The 12,360-nt window shown below is 50.1% G+C and overlaps 1 protein-coding gene and 1 non-coding gene across 2 annotated transcripts; both read left to right on the top strand.

Moving 5' to 3' along the window:
• Nucleotides 1-6,976: 6,976 nt before the first annotated feature.
• Nucleotides 6,977-7,587, top strand: LOC147957870 (E3 ubiquitin-protein ligase Os06g0535400-like). Its single transcript, XM_087537976.1, has one exon. It carries the CDS (start codon nt 6,977-6,979, stop codon nt 7,418-7,420), a length of 444 nt encoding a protein of 147 aa, XP_087394102.1. The 3' UTR covers nt 7,421-7,587.
• Nucleotides 7,588-8,193: 606 nt separating this feature from the next.
• LOC125543843 (uncharacterized) lies at nt 8,194-12,098 on the top strand. The gene is made up of 2 exons (XR_015610824.1): nt 8,194-10,045; nt 11,481-12,098. It is a non-coding gene; the product is annotated as an uncharacterized LOC125543843 (transcript).
• The last annotated feature ends 262 nt before the right edge of the window (nt 12,099-12,360 follow it).

The raw sequence follows: 12,360 nt of genomic DNA on the forward strand, positions 1-12,360 counted from the left end.
CAAGAAATTTCTCTACAGATCCCGGTCGTATGTCAACCTCGGAAAGTACCAAGAATGGTGCAAAGCATCCACAAGCGGCTGCATAAACACACCCAATTGCTTCCCCGGGTAGTCAGGCCCCGGAATGATGAGCGACAAGAACATGGTCTTCCGTTGCATTAGGGCACCGGGAGGAAGATTGAGCGGAATTACAAACACAGGCCAGCAGCTGTATGGATTGGACGACATACCATATGGATTCAACCCATCACCTGATATGGCTATTCTGACATTCCCAGCCTCGGCTGCTTCCTCGTGTATTCTTCATCGAATGACTTTCATGCTTCCCCTCCCGATGGATGTATAATTTTTTTTGGATTGTACCTTATACCTTCCTTGTGCCACTTCATCATTTTGGCAGACTCCTTCGTGATGAAAAGGCGCTGCAGTCTTTTTATAAAATCAAGATACCGAAGAACCTTAACGGGGATGGTTAGCTGCTTTTTCTCACCATCCTCACCGACCACCTCAATGTACCGAGACGAACCGCACTTCCTACAATACTTGTCATCCGCATACTCGTGCCTAAACAAAAGGCAATTCTTCGGGCAAACATCTATTTTCTCATAATCCATAGAGAGTGCCTTCATGATTTTCTTTGTATCGTACATGCTTTTCGGCAGTTCATGAACCTCAGGGAGGCTGTTAGCCCATACTCCCAGGAATGCTTCGAAGCATTTCTGGCTACAGCCGTACTCAGCCTTCACTGCAATCAGTTGCGAGATGGCATCCAGCTGAGATATTTTCGCACCCGCATAAAGAGGTTTCTTCGACGAGGCCAAGACCTCCAAGAAGGCCTTTGCGGTTGCCTCCGGCTCCTCCGGTTCATTCTCTGAAGGTGTCGCATTTGCCGTTTCTGCAACAATGACATCATCTAGCATGTCCCTGACCCCGTCGTCCTCATATCCATCGATGCGTTGTCGCATCACCTCCTCTCTACCACGGTCCTGCTCGGCTATGTTTATCGCCGGCATGTCAAAGTTTGGCATATATCCGTGCGTGCGAAGGTGCTCACTCATGTCCGTCTGATTTCTACGGTGACGTCTGGCACATCTCGCACAGGGGCATGGTGGGATAATTCTCATTGGACGACGGAATATCTCCTTCAAATACACATCGGTTTTCGCGATCCACTCTGATGTTACTCGATTCCGACGGATAAAACCACTGTACATCCACTGATTATCTGCCATCCTCTGCTTTTTTGCAACCCGCACAACATAATTAAGGATTCACTTAAATTAATGGCATCAAATTTTTAGTTTCTACCGCGTTTAATCCACCTACATCTCTAATAGGTAAAGATGGGTCCTAATCCCACTCGAGGATGTGTAGATTGAGTACGTTCTCCATTCTACCCCGTTCCGAGACAAAATTTCGGCAGCACCTCCCCGCTGTTCTCCAGATACACGTCTCGGCAAATAGCCGAGACAATGTGCTCCGGAGAACAATGGGGAGGCGCCGCTAAAATTCTGTCTCGAAACGGGGTAGAACATGGAGAACATACCCAATCTACACATCCTCGGACAGTCCGTGGAAAACACTGGACAATCCGAAAGAGTTGCGGTGATAAATATGCAATTGAATGCATATTTATCCATGCAACCCTTTCGGACGGGAGACGCCTAGGTTACGTCAGTTGACTTGAGAATGAAATCTAGTCACATGATTCGTAGCTCACCCTCGGCTGTAGAGGAAGTAGTCGAATAACAGAGGGACAATCGGGGACCAACACCTCTTACGATGATCACTCCACCGAGATGGAACACCATAGAACCTGCACCGTGACAAAAATTAAGAACATCACAATATCATCATTATCATCATCATCTATCATCATGTAACAATCATCGAAGCATAAAAAAATCATCATCATCTATCATCTCTTCCGCAAAAAAATGGACATCATCTAAAAATTAACAAGGCATAAAAAAGCATCATCATCTATCATCATCAACATCATAATCTATCGTCATCAACATCATGATTTATCATCCAATTTTTTTGCATTTCTTGCATTTCTCACATTTCTAACTATCATCAAATCATCTATCATCTAACTATCATCCTACATAATTCATCCATCCATCTAACCATCTATCATCATACATAATGCATCCATCCATCTATCATCTAACTAAATTAACAAAAAAATTGCTTCAGAGAGGGAGGGAAGGAGCTCACCATGGGGAAGGGCCGGCTCGGGGGAGGGCAGGCACGGAGGGGGAGACGGAGGGGAGCTCGGGCTCGGGCTAGGCCGGCCGGAGCAGCGGCAGAGGAGGGCCGGTGGAGCCTAGCCGCCGGCCAGAGCGACGGTCCAGCGACGATGAGGGCGGAGTGGGCTCGGGGAGGTCCGGTCGGACCGAGCTCGACGAGGGCGCGGCCGAGGGGTGGTCGGGGAGGAGTCGACGTGTCCCACTTCGGCAACGGAAGGGCGGCGGCGGCGCGGGCCGAGACGACGAGGCTGAGACGGAGCGCAAGTGGGGCGGCTACAGGGAGTGGCGAGCGAAGGGCGGCGGCAGCCCAGAGCGCGGGTGGGGCGGCGGCAGCGCAGGGCGAGGGAAGGGCGGCGGCGGCGACCGGAGCAAGGGAAGGGAAGGGCGGCGGCGGGCGGAGCAGTGGATCGGGCGGCGGCGCGGGTCTAGGATGGGGCAGAGGGGAGACGGGGAATGAGTGGTGGGGACTAACCGCAACGGATAAGGCCATCCTATGCCGACGGCATAGCTGTCGGCATAGATTGCCGTGCCATGTGGCACCCTGTGCCGACGGCTATGCCGACGGCATAGGTTTGGTCCCACCTGCCAGGGACAGAGCCGGCGAGTGGATAAGAGGCATATGCCGACGGCCTGGCCGTTGGCATAGGCCCGCCCCTTTGCCACGTCATCAATCCGTGGACATGTGCGCTGCTATGCCGACGGCTTAGCTGTCGGCATATATACTTTGCATTTTTTTTATTTTTTTGTTACGGCATTTTTTTTATTTTTTATTTTTTTTGTTACGGCATGTGCTGCACCCCCCAACACCATTCCGGCCCAAACCACCCAAAGATACCCTCCGTGTCGGCCCGACGTGGCCGTTTCCCCCCTCCGGGACACGGCGGCAGCCACGCCCGTGAGGTCTACACGGCAGGACGGGGGCCGTGGGGGGTAGTAATGCCACCGGAGCGTCGCACCGGGCCCTCATACATGCGGGGTGGTGTGGTGGCATGTCCGAATAGGCAGCACGCGTCTCCGGGGTGTGCCCTCCCGCACGGACGGCGCCGCCGCCGGCACCTGGAGGGGGGAAACGAACGCGTCGGGTCTACACGGAGGGGATCTTGCCGTGGGTCTGGCCCGGATGTTGCTCCAGAGTGTTCCTATGGGCTGACCTAACACAACCGGGTGGGGAGGTCCACTGGTCAAAGCCCGTCCGTGCAAAGTCAAAGGGCTAGATCGCATGGTCAAACGCTACAGGGTTAGGCGGGACGGGGGCACTTGGGGGGTAGCAATGCCACCGAAGCATCGCACCGGGCCCTCATACATGCGGGGTGGTGTGGTGGCATGTCCGAAGAGGCGGGACGCGTCTCCGGTTGGCAGAGGGAGTAGGAAGGAGAGCATGACCACGATGAGCTATGTGCAAACCTGATCCGTCGGCAGTGTGGATGCGGTCCCTTCCAGGGTACTTCTCCCTCACGGTGAGCAACTAGGTAGAAGAAGCTCACCGCGGTGCTGGAGGTTGCTGCGCTGTAGACGAACGTACAAGGGAATGCTCGTCCGGTGGTCTTACTTATGGAGAAGAGAAACCGTCCAGGGACTGGAAGGGCACACACGGGCCAAAAGTTATGAAGGCGGCTGTCATTTAAGCCTGGGTTGCATTTTTAGACTTCTCATATTCCCAAGCACACTAGTTTGACCGTCTCAACACCTATTCTCTTCATATAACTCCCGAACACGGTCTAGACGCAACCCAACACTAGATTCCCTCCGGTTCCACCACACCCGCACCATCCCCCCTCTAAGTGATGGCTGCTCTGCCTTCCGTGGAGGGGGGCCACACCACGGAGCCCCAAGACGGGCGTCTACGCATGCCAGAACACTTTCACACATGCATCGGGACCCGTGCGATGTTTCGGTGGCATAGCTACACCCCGAAGGCCATCGTGAATCCCAGTTGACCAGTAGATCTAGCCCTTTGACTTTCACCGGACGGGCTTTGACCGGTGGACTCTTCCACCTGTTTGCGATAAGTCAGCACATAGGAACATTCCCGAACACGGTCTGGACCCAACCCAACACTAGATTCCCTCCGGTTCCACCGCACCCGCACCATCCCCCCTCTAAGTGACGGCTGCTCTGCCTTCCGTGGAGGGGGGGCACACCACGGAGCCCCAAGACGGGCGTCTATGCATGCCAGAACACTTTCACACATGCATCGGGACCCGTGCGATGTTTCGGTGGCATAGCTACACCCCGAAGGCCACCGCGAATCCCAGTTGACCAGTAGATCTAGCCCTTTGACTTTCGCCGGACGGGTTTGACCGGTGGACTCTTCCAGCTGGTTGCGATAGGTCAGCCCATAGGAACATTCCCGAACACGGTCTGGACCCAACCTAACACTAGATTCCCTCCGGTTCCACCGCACCCGCACCATCCCCCCTCTAAGTCACGGCTGCTCTGCCTTCCGTGGAGGGGAGCCACACCACGGAGCCCCAAGACGGGCGTCTACGCATGCCAGAACACTTTCACACATGCATCGGGACCCGTGCGATGTTTCGGTGGCATAGCTACACCCCGAAGGCCATCGCGAATCCCAGTTGACCAGTAGATCTAGCCCTTTGACTTTCGCCGGATGGGCTTTGACCGGTGGACTCTTCCACCTAGTTGCGATAAGTCAGCCCATAGGAACATCCCCGAACACGGTCTGTACCCAACCCAACACTAGATTCCCTCTGGTTCCATCGCACCCGCACCATCCCCCTCTAAGTGACAGCTGCTCTGCCTTCCATGGAGGGGGGCCACACCACGGAGCCCCAAGACGAGCGTCTACGCATGCCAGACCACTTTCACACATGCATTGGGACCCGTGCGATGTTTCGGTGGCATAGCTACACCCCGAAGGCCACCGCGAATCCCAGTTGACCAGTAGATCTAGCCCTTTGACTTTCGCCGGACGGGCTTTGACCAGTGGACTCTTCCACCTGGTTGCGATAGGTCAGCCCATAGGAACATCCCCGAACACGGTCTGGACCCAACCCAACACTAGATTCCCTCCGGTTCCACCGCACCCGCACCATCCCCCCCTCTAATTGACGGCTGCTCTGCCTTCCGTGGAGGGGGGCACACCACGGAGCCCCAAGACGGGCGTCTACACATGCCAGAACACTTTCACACATGCATCGGGACCCATGCGATGTTTCGGTGGCATAGCTACACCTCGAAGGCCACCCCGAATCCCAGTTGACCAGTAGATCTAGCCCTTTGACTTTCGTCGAACGGGCTTTGACTGGTGGACTCTTCCACCTGGTTGCGATAGGTCAGCCCATAGCAACATCCTCGAACACGGTCTGGACCCAACCCAACACTAGATTCCCTCCGGTTCCACCGCACCCGCACCATCCCCCCCTCTAATTGACGGCTGCTCTGCCTTTCGTGGAGGGGGGCCACACCACGGAGCCCCAAGACGGGTGTCTACGCATGCCAGAACACTTTCACACATGCATCGCGACCCATGCGATGTTTCGGTGGCATAGCTACACCCCGAAGGCCATCCCGAATCCCAGTTGACCAGTAGATCTAGCCCTTTGACTTTCGCCGGACGGGCTTATATAACCGTAGGAGGGCCACCGCAACACCTGGCGGCATTGCTACCCCCAGGTACCCCGTCCCGTCTAACCCTGACACAGACGACCGCCGGGTCTATCCCTTTGACTTTCGCTGGACGTAGTTTGACCGGTGGACCTTTTCACCTTGTTGTCATAGCCCAGCCATAGGTACACCCCCCAACACAGTCCCGGCACAACCCAACCCAAGATTCCCTCTGCGTCGGCCCGACGTGGCCGTTTCACCCCCCCCCCCCCCCGGGGCACGGCGGCATCGACGCCCGTGAGGGGGGAGGGGGCACACCCCGGAGCCGCGTGCCTGCGCCTGCCACCACGTTTCCACAACCGTAGGAGGGCCCACCGCAACACCTGGCGGCATTGCTACACCCCATAGGTACCCGGCCCATCCCGTCTAACCTCTCTGTGACACGACGGAAGAAGGCCCGTGTGGGGGGCAATCGATATATGTTTTCTGTACATTTAAGTTAATGAAATTAGTATTGGAAAAAAATAAAAAATAATAAGAGAAAATACAAAAAATATAAAAATATTAATAGAAACCTATGCCTACGGCCTAGCCGTCGGCATAGCTACGGCCACGGAACGGTAGAGCCCTGGATCGATGACGTGGCGTAGGGCGGGGATCAATGACGTGGCAAAAACCATGGGCCAGGCCTTTGCCGACGGCCTAGCCGTCGGCACAGAAATGCCACCCCACGGGACCGGCGACCGACGCGGATCGATGACGTGGCGGCACGGCGAATCGATGACGTCGGCGTAGCTATGCCGACGGCCACCGTTAGCCCGTCGCCGTAGCCTGACGCCGTCAAACTGCCGTCGCCGCCCGGGTAGACGGGCCCACGTGATATGGCGACGGCCTGCTCTATGCCGACGGCCCCCGTCGGTATATTCGGAGAAACGCCGACGGCTTATCTATGCCGACGGCCCCCGTCGCCATAGATGGTTATACGCCGACGGCCTTTCTACGCCGACGGCTTTAGTTGGGCCGTCGGGGTATGCCCATATATGCCGACGGGGGCCGTCGGCATAGATATGGCCGTTGGCAACTGCCTAAATTCTGGTAGTGCCGAACATCGATCTCCTACGATCAGATCCGGTTTCACTTCACCATCACGCGCGATGGCTAGCTTGATGCCATCGCTTGCCATGGACCTGCCACAAGAAGAAGGAGGCCACGAGGACTCCGCGTTCCTCGGCGTCGTGGGAGATCCAGACGACTCGGAGTTGGCCGCGTTGGTGGCCGGGGCGCTAAAGACAGTGGACGCGCCATCCGACGACGACGACGACGAGCTCAGCTGCCCGATCTGCTTGGAGGAGGATGACGCCGCGGCGTGGAAGGAGACACCGTGCGGGCACCGGTTCCACGGGCGGTGCGTAGAGAGGTGGCTGCAGGAGAAAGAGAGCTGTCCCATGTGCCGTCGCGAGGTCGTCACGGCGCCCGCCGCCACCGCAGATTGTACTGCTGCACACCTACATTTCTTGTGGATAGCTGCCTTGGGGTTGCATGTGTTTGGCGATGTTCCTGTGGACGACATGGAAACTGATGATGATGATGATGCTTAGGGAGAGCTTCCGGTCGACGTCGGGCACCAGGCTCGAAGCTGAGTTGCTTTTTGATCGAGATAAGTCCCCATGCATGCATGCGTGAAGCTCGGGGCCAGGAGACCTACCGTGGAAACTGTACGTAGTGAGAGATGCATCACCTAGTACATTGGACATGTCGGTCCGAATCGAAGGGACATGCTTTGGCCTTCCTTTTGTGTAAAAGATCGGCAAAAGTCTAAAAAAAACCTTGATTTTGTTCTCCAAGTCTGAATCAAACCCTGAATTGAGAATCCCTGGAATTGTCACCTTGTCTTTGTTAATCCCGGTTTATCCCAGCCCATTAGTGCTAATAGATGGTTTGGACGTCGGGATTGCTGGCGTGGCTGGGATTAGGGGTTAATTGGACGCCATGATGGACGGACTATGGGCCCTACTGTCCTCATAAACCCCACCACGAACCTGCTCCTTCCCCTGTTTCTCTCCCTGGACGTCACCCGTTCCTTCCCCAGCTTGCAGCGGCAATGGCGTACATGCATTGATTGATCACGGGGACGGCAAGACGATCACGGCGGCTAGAAAAATCTCTGGTAATCCCCTTCCATCTTCTATTCGTCTTCTCGTCCTTGTTTTTTTCACCAATGATTGTCTCTGGTTAGGGTTTGTAGGCGCAGAAAAATCTGGTTTTTAGGGCATTTACTTTGTGCAGAAACAATAGATTTTTCTTACATCTAGTTCGGAGTACTTGTATCACTCGTTGATTTTATCAAAAAATCTGTGGCAATGCAGGTTCCTCATGTCATCATGGATCCTTGCGACAAACTACATGTGCGGTTTCATTTTGGTGGCCAATTTGTTCGAATTGGGCCTACTTTAGACTATGTTGGTGGAGATGAAGCAAGTTCAGAGATTGAAAGGGATAGATTGTCTTTGCCAGAGATCAAAGGCTTTCTTGGTGATCACATACCAGTGAAATAAAGTATGAAGATTCACTTCCTGATGCCTGGTAAAAAACTAGTGGATGGCCTATTATTTTTGTGTGATGATGCTGGTTGTATGAAGATGCCTGAATATATAACTGATGGAGGAGTGGCTGAGGTCTATGTGGAGTATTTTGGGGAGCAAGATGATCAGAGTGCAAGTGACAGTGGTAGTGATTTTGAAAATGAGATGGACAATGATTTAGAAGGAGAGACTGATGTAGAACCAGATGCGGTCATAACTGCAGATGATGATGTGCAAACAATTAGTGTGGATCCATCATCATTAACCGCAATAGAAAATGTGCTCGAACCAAATGAGAGTGCTGTTATTACCCAGGTGATTAGCAGCCCTACAAATCACAATTTCTGTAGGAAACAGAGGACTGAAAGTTCACAAGTTCAGATATTGAGTTCCCAATTTCAGATACAAAGTTCTCAGGTTCAGATATATAGCTCTCAGGTCATTAATCCAGTAATAGATAGTGGTAATGCAACAGCTCAACAAACACAAGAACATGACAATGATGACAATGGCTCTACAGTTTCAGACAGTGAGGAGGATGATAGTGATTATGTGGCAGGAAGTGATGACAGTGGACTGGAAGAGGAATATGTGGAACTAAGGGAACAAGCAAAGGCTTTTAAGAAGAGAATTAGAGACTCCAAGAGATGGGCTCAGAGAAATCCATCTGGTGTTGTTCCAATAGATCTAGTGGCAAATGTGGAAGAAGTGGTAGGAGAAGACCACTTTGACTCAGATGATGAAGATTACTCATATGATGAGGAAAGTGATCATGAAGGAGAATTTGTTAGGAGGAAAACTAAGTTCCCTAGGTACAACCCTAAGGTAGATATTCCACTATTCTGCTTGGGAATGGTTTTCAGGAGCAAGGAACAGATGAGGAAGGCACTAATAAAATATGGACTTCTGACATTTAGAAGTATAAACTTCATGAAGTCAGAAGAAGGGAGGATCAGGGCTAAGTGTGGATGTCCTGGATGTCCGTGGACTATATATGGTGCTTATAGTAGTAGGTGTTCTAGATTTCAGGTGATCACATATGAAGATCAACATGAGTGTGCACCTAACAGAGACAATCACCTTGTCACAGCAAAAGTTATTGCTAGGAGATATGAGCACATCTTAAGAGCCAATCCGACATGGAAAATTGATAGCATTAAAGCCACGGTTCTGAAAGATTTCTTTGCGGATGTTTCAACATCAAAGTGCAAGGCTGCTAAGAAGATAGTGTCAGAGAAGCTACTTGCCGGACTGAAAGATGAGTACACCAAGGTGTTCGACTACCAGCTTGAACTACTTAGGAGCAATCCTGGGAGCACAATCCTTGTTGGCTTGAACCCTGAGTACATGGATCAAAATATTTTCCAAAGCTTCTATGTATGCTTCAATGCTATGAAAAAGGGTTTTAAAGCTTGCAGAAGAGTTATTGGGCTTGATGGCTGTTTTTTCAAAGGAGCATGTCAAGGTGAGCTTCTATGTGCTATTGGTAGAGATGCTAATAATCAAATGTATCCAGTAGCTTGGGCAGTAGTGGAGAAAGAAACTAGTGAATCTTGGGAGTGGTTTGTTGGCCTTTTGATAAAGGACTTGGATATTAATGATCAAGGTGAAGGATGGGTGTTCATATCAGATCAACAGAAGGTATGTTGTTCACATAGTTGTCCATATTGGCTTTTTGTTAATTATTTACTTGTTAGTGATATCCTATTAATTACTAGTTTGTTTAGGTTCATGCTATGTTGGTTAGGTTCACTCGTCTTGTCGAAGCATGACGTACTCACTTTTATGGTAGGTTGCTTAGGTTCACTCTCCTTGATGAAGCGTGACCTACTCACTTTTATGGTAGGTTGCTTAGGTTCACTCGCCTTGTAGAAGCGTGACTGACTCACTTTTATGCTAGGTACACTTTTTTAGGCTAGGTTAATTTGTCCCATCTACATTTGTCCTATGTACCTATTGTAATATATTTTTTGCAACTTCAATGTAGGGCCTTATCAATGCAATGCAAAACTACATACCAAAGGCACAACTTAGAATGTGTGCTAGACACATCTATGCTAACTGGAAAAAAAAGTTTAGAGAGCATGCTCTGCAAAAGAAATTTTGGGCAATTGCCAAGGCTGCAAATAGAGAAGATTTCATGTATAGGAAGGCCAAGTTAGCTCAAGATACACCTGAAGGTGCAAGGGACATAATGAGGACAGAGCCTAAGCATTGGGCAAGAGCATTTTTTCCTGTTGGGTCCCTTTGTGACTCAGTTGATAACAATCTATGTGAGTCCTTTAACAATGCTATAGTTGAGGCCAGATTCTATCCTATCATCTCTATGCTAGAGAAGATTAGACACAAGATGACACTTAGAGTCCAAGAAAATAGGAGCAAAATTGAAAAGTGGACATCTAGTGATATATGCCCAAACATTTTCAAGAAGCTTAAGGTGGCCATCAAAATGACTCAGTTCTGTGATGTGCTCTGGAATGGCAAGGAAGGGTTTGAGGTGAAACATGTCAGTGGCAGAGGAAGGAGCTATACAGTGAACTTGGACAAATGGACTTGCTCTTGTGGTTACTTTCAGCTAGCAGGGATGCCTTGTTGCCATGCCATCAGTGCCATATACAAGAGTGGAAGAAACATAGCTGACTTCATTCACAAATGCTATTCAGTTGAGCACTTTAAGAAGATATATGAGCACTGCTTGGAGCCAGTAGAAGGACAAGAGAGATGGCCTATCTCTGAAAAACCTAGACCACAAGCACCTGGGTATGTGAGTATGCCAGGTAGGCCTAGGAATAATGACAGGAAGAGGGAAGAGGGAGAAGCACCAAAAGGAAAGAAAATGTCAAAGCATGGCACTAAAATTACTTGCAGCATGTGTGGCCACAAGGGGCACAACAAGACAGGTTGCCACAAGAATCCTGAAAAGGGGAAGAAGAAGAATGCCTTCCTGAAGAAAACAGGCAGGAAAATGGAGTCATCTGAGGTAAATACAAGTTCACTCTCTTGTTTCAAATAGTTTTGCTTTTTCTTAATCACTTGTGCATTCACATGCTTATGTACTCTCATATTTTTTTAACAGCAAGCAAACACTGATGCTCAAATCAGATCAAGCCAGCAAGCTAAAAGCATAGGAGAAGTTCAAGCACAAGCAGGATCAAATGGTGGGAAGAGGAAGGCTACCAAAAAACAGAATGTGCAATCCAAGAAAAAATCAAAGATGTGATATGATGGAGTAGTGATTTTCTGTTAGCATATTACTGAATTGCTATGTCCTTTTGTTCCTTATGTCACTCTGGTCATATAGTACCTATTGTGTGATGAACTTATGCAAAAATACGGAACTAAACTGCTGTACTAGTGATTTTCTCACTCTGGACTAGTGATTTTACTAGATATGTCACTCTGGTTATGTCCTTTTGCTGGTTATGTCACTCTGTTAGCATATTAATAAATTACTTGTTATTTTGGTTTACTCAAACTGTGTTTGTGTAAGCTGAAATGTCATATATGTTGTTGAGAACATGTGATATGTTCTCACAAATTTACCTACTGTTTATGTGATATGTTACCAGAAATTTAGCACATAGTAGCACTTCCTGTTGTTTTCTCAAGTTGCAGTCTAACAAAATGAACCATCAATTACCACATAAATAGCAGCATGGAATATCATTACATCATCCAACCATTACATCATTCAGCCATTACAAGATTTTGGCATTACATTTTTCTTCTAGCTATTAATGCAGTACAAATCCTGTAAATACACCTGCCAATAACATTTTTGGTTCAATCTCTGCATTCTTCTCCAGAACTTGTTGACTCAGTGCATCCTCTGTTCCAATTCTTTGGCCCTATTCCAATCATGGTTGCCAGTCATCACCACCTGCAGCTTCAAACCTCCTGATTGCAGCCCTGAGATCGAGCAGTAGTTCTGCAAGGATTGGGGAGCAGGGATCACT

Source organism: Triticum urartu, chromosome 7A (genome assembly GCF_056163025.1).
Source record: "Triticum urartu cultivar PI428250 chromosome 7A, HENAU_Tu73, whole genome shotgun sequence".
Classification (NCBI taxonomy): domain Eukaryota; kingdom Viridiplantae; phylum Streptophyta; class Magnoliopsida; order Poales; family Poaceae; genus Triticum; species Triticum urartu.

Coding starts and splice junctions, on each gene's coding strand:
- LOC147957870 (XM_087537976.1), top strand. CDS start 6,977: ATGGCTAGCTTGATGCCATCGCTTGCCATGGACCTGCCACAAGAAGAA.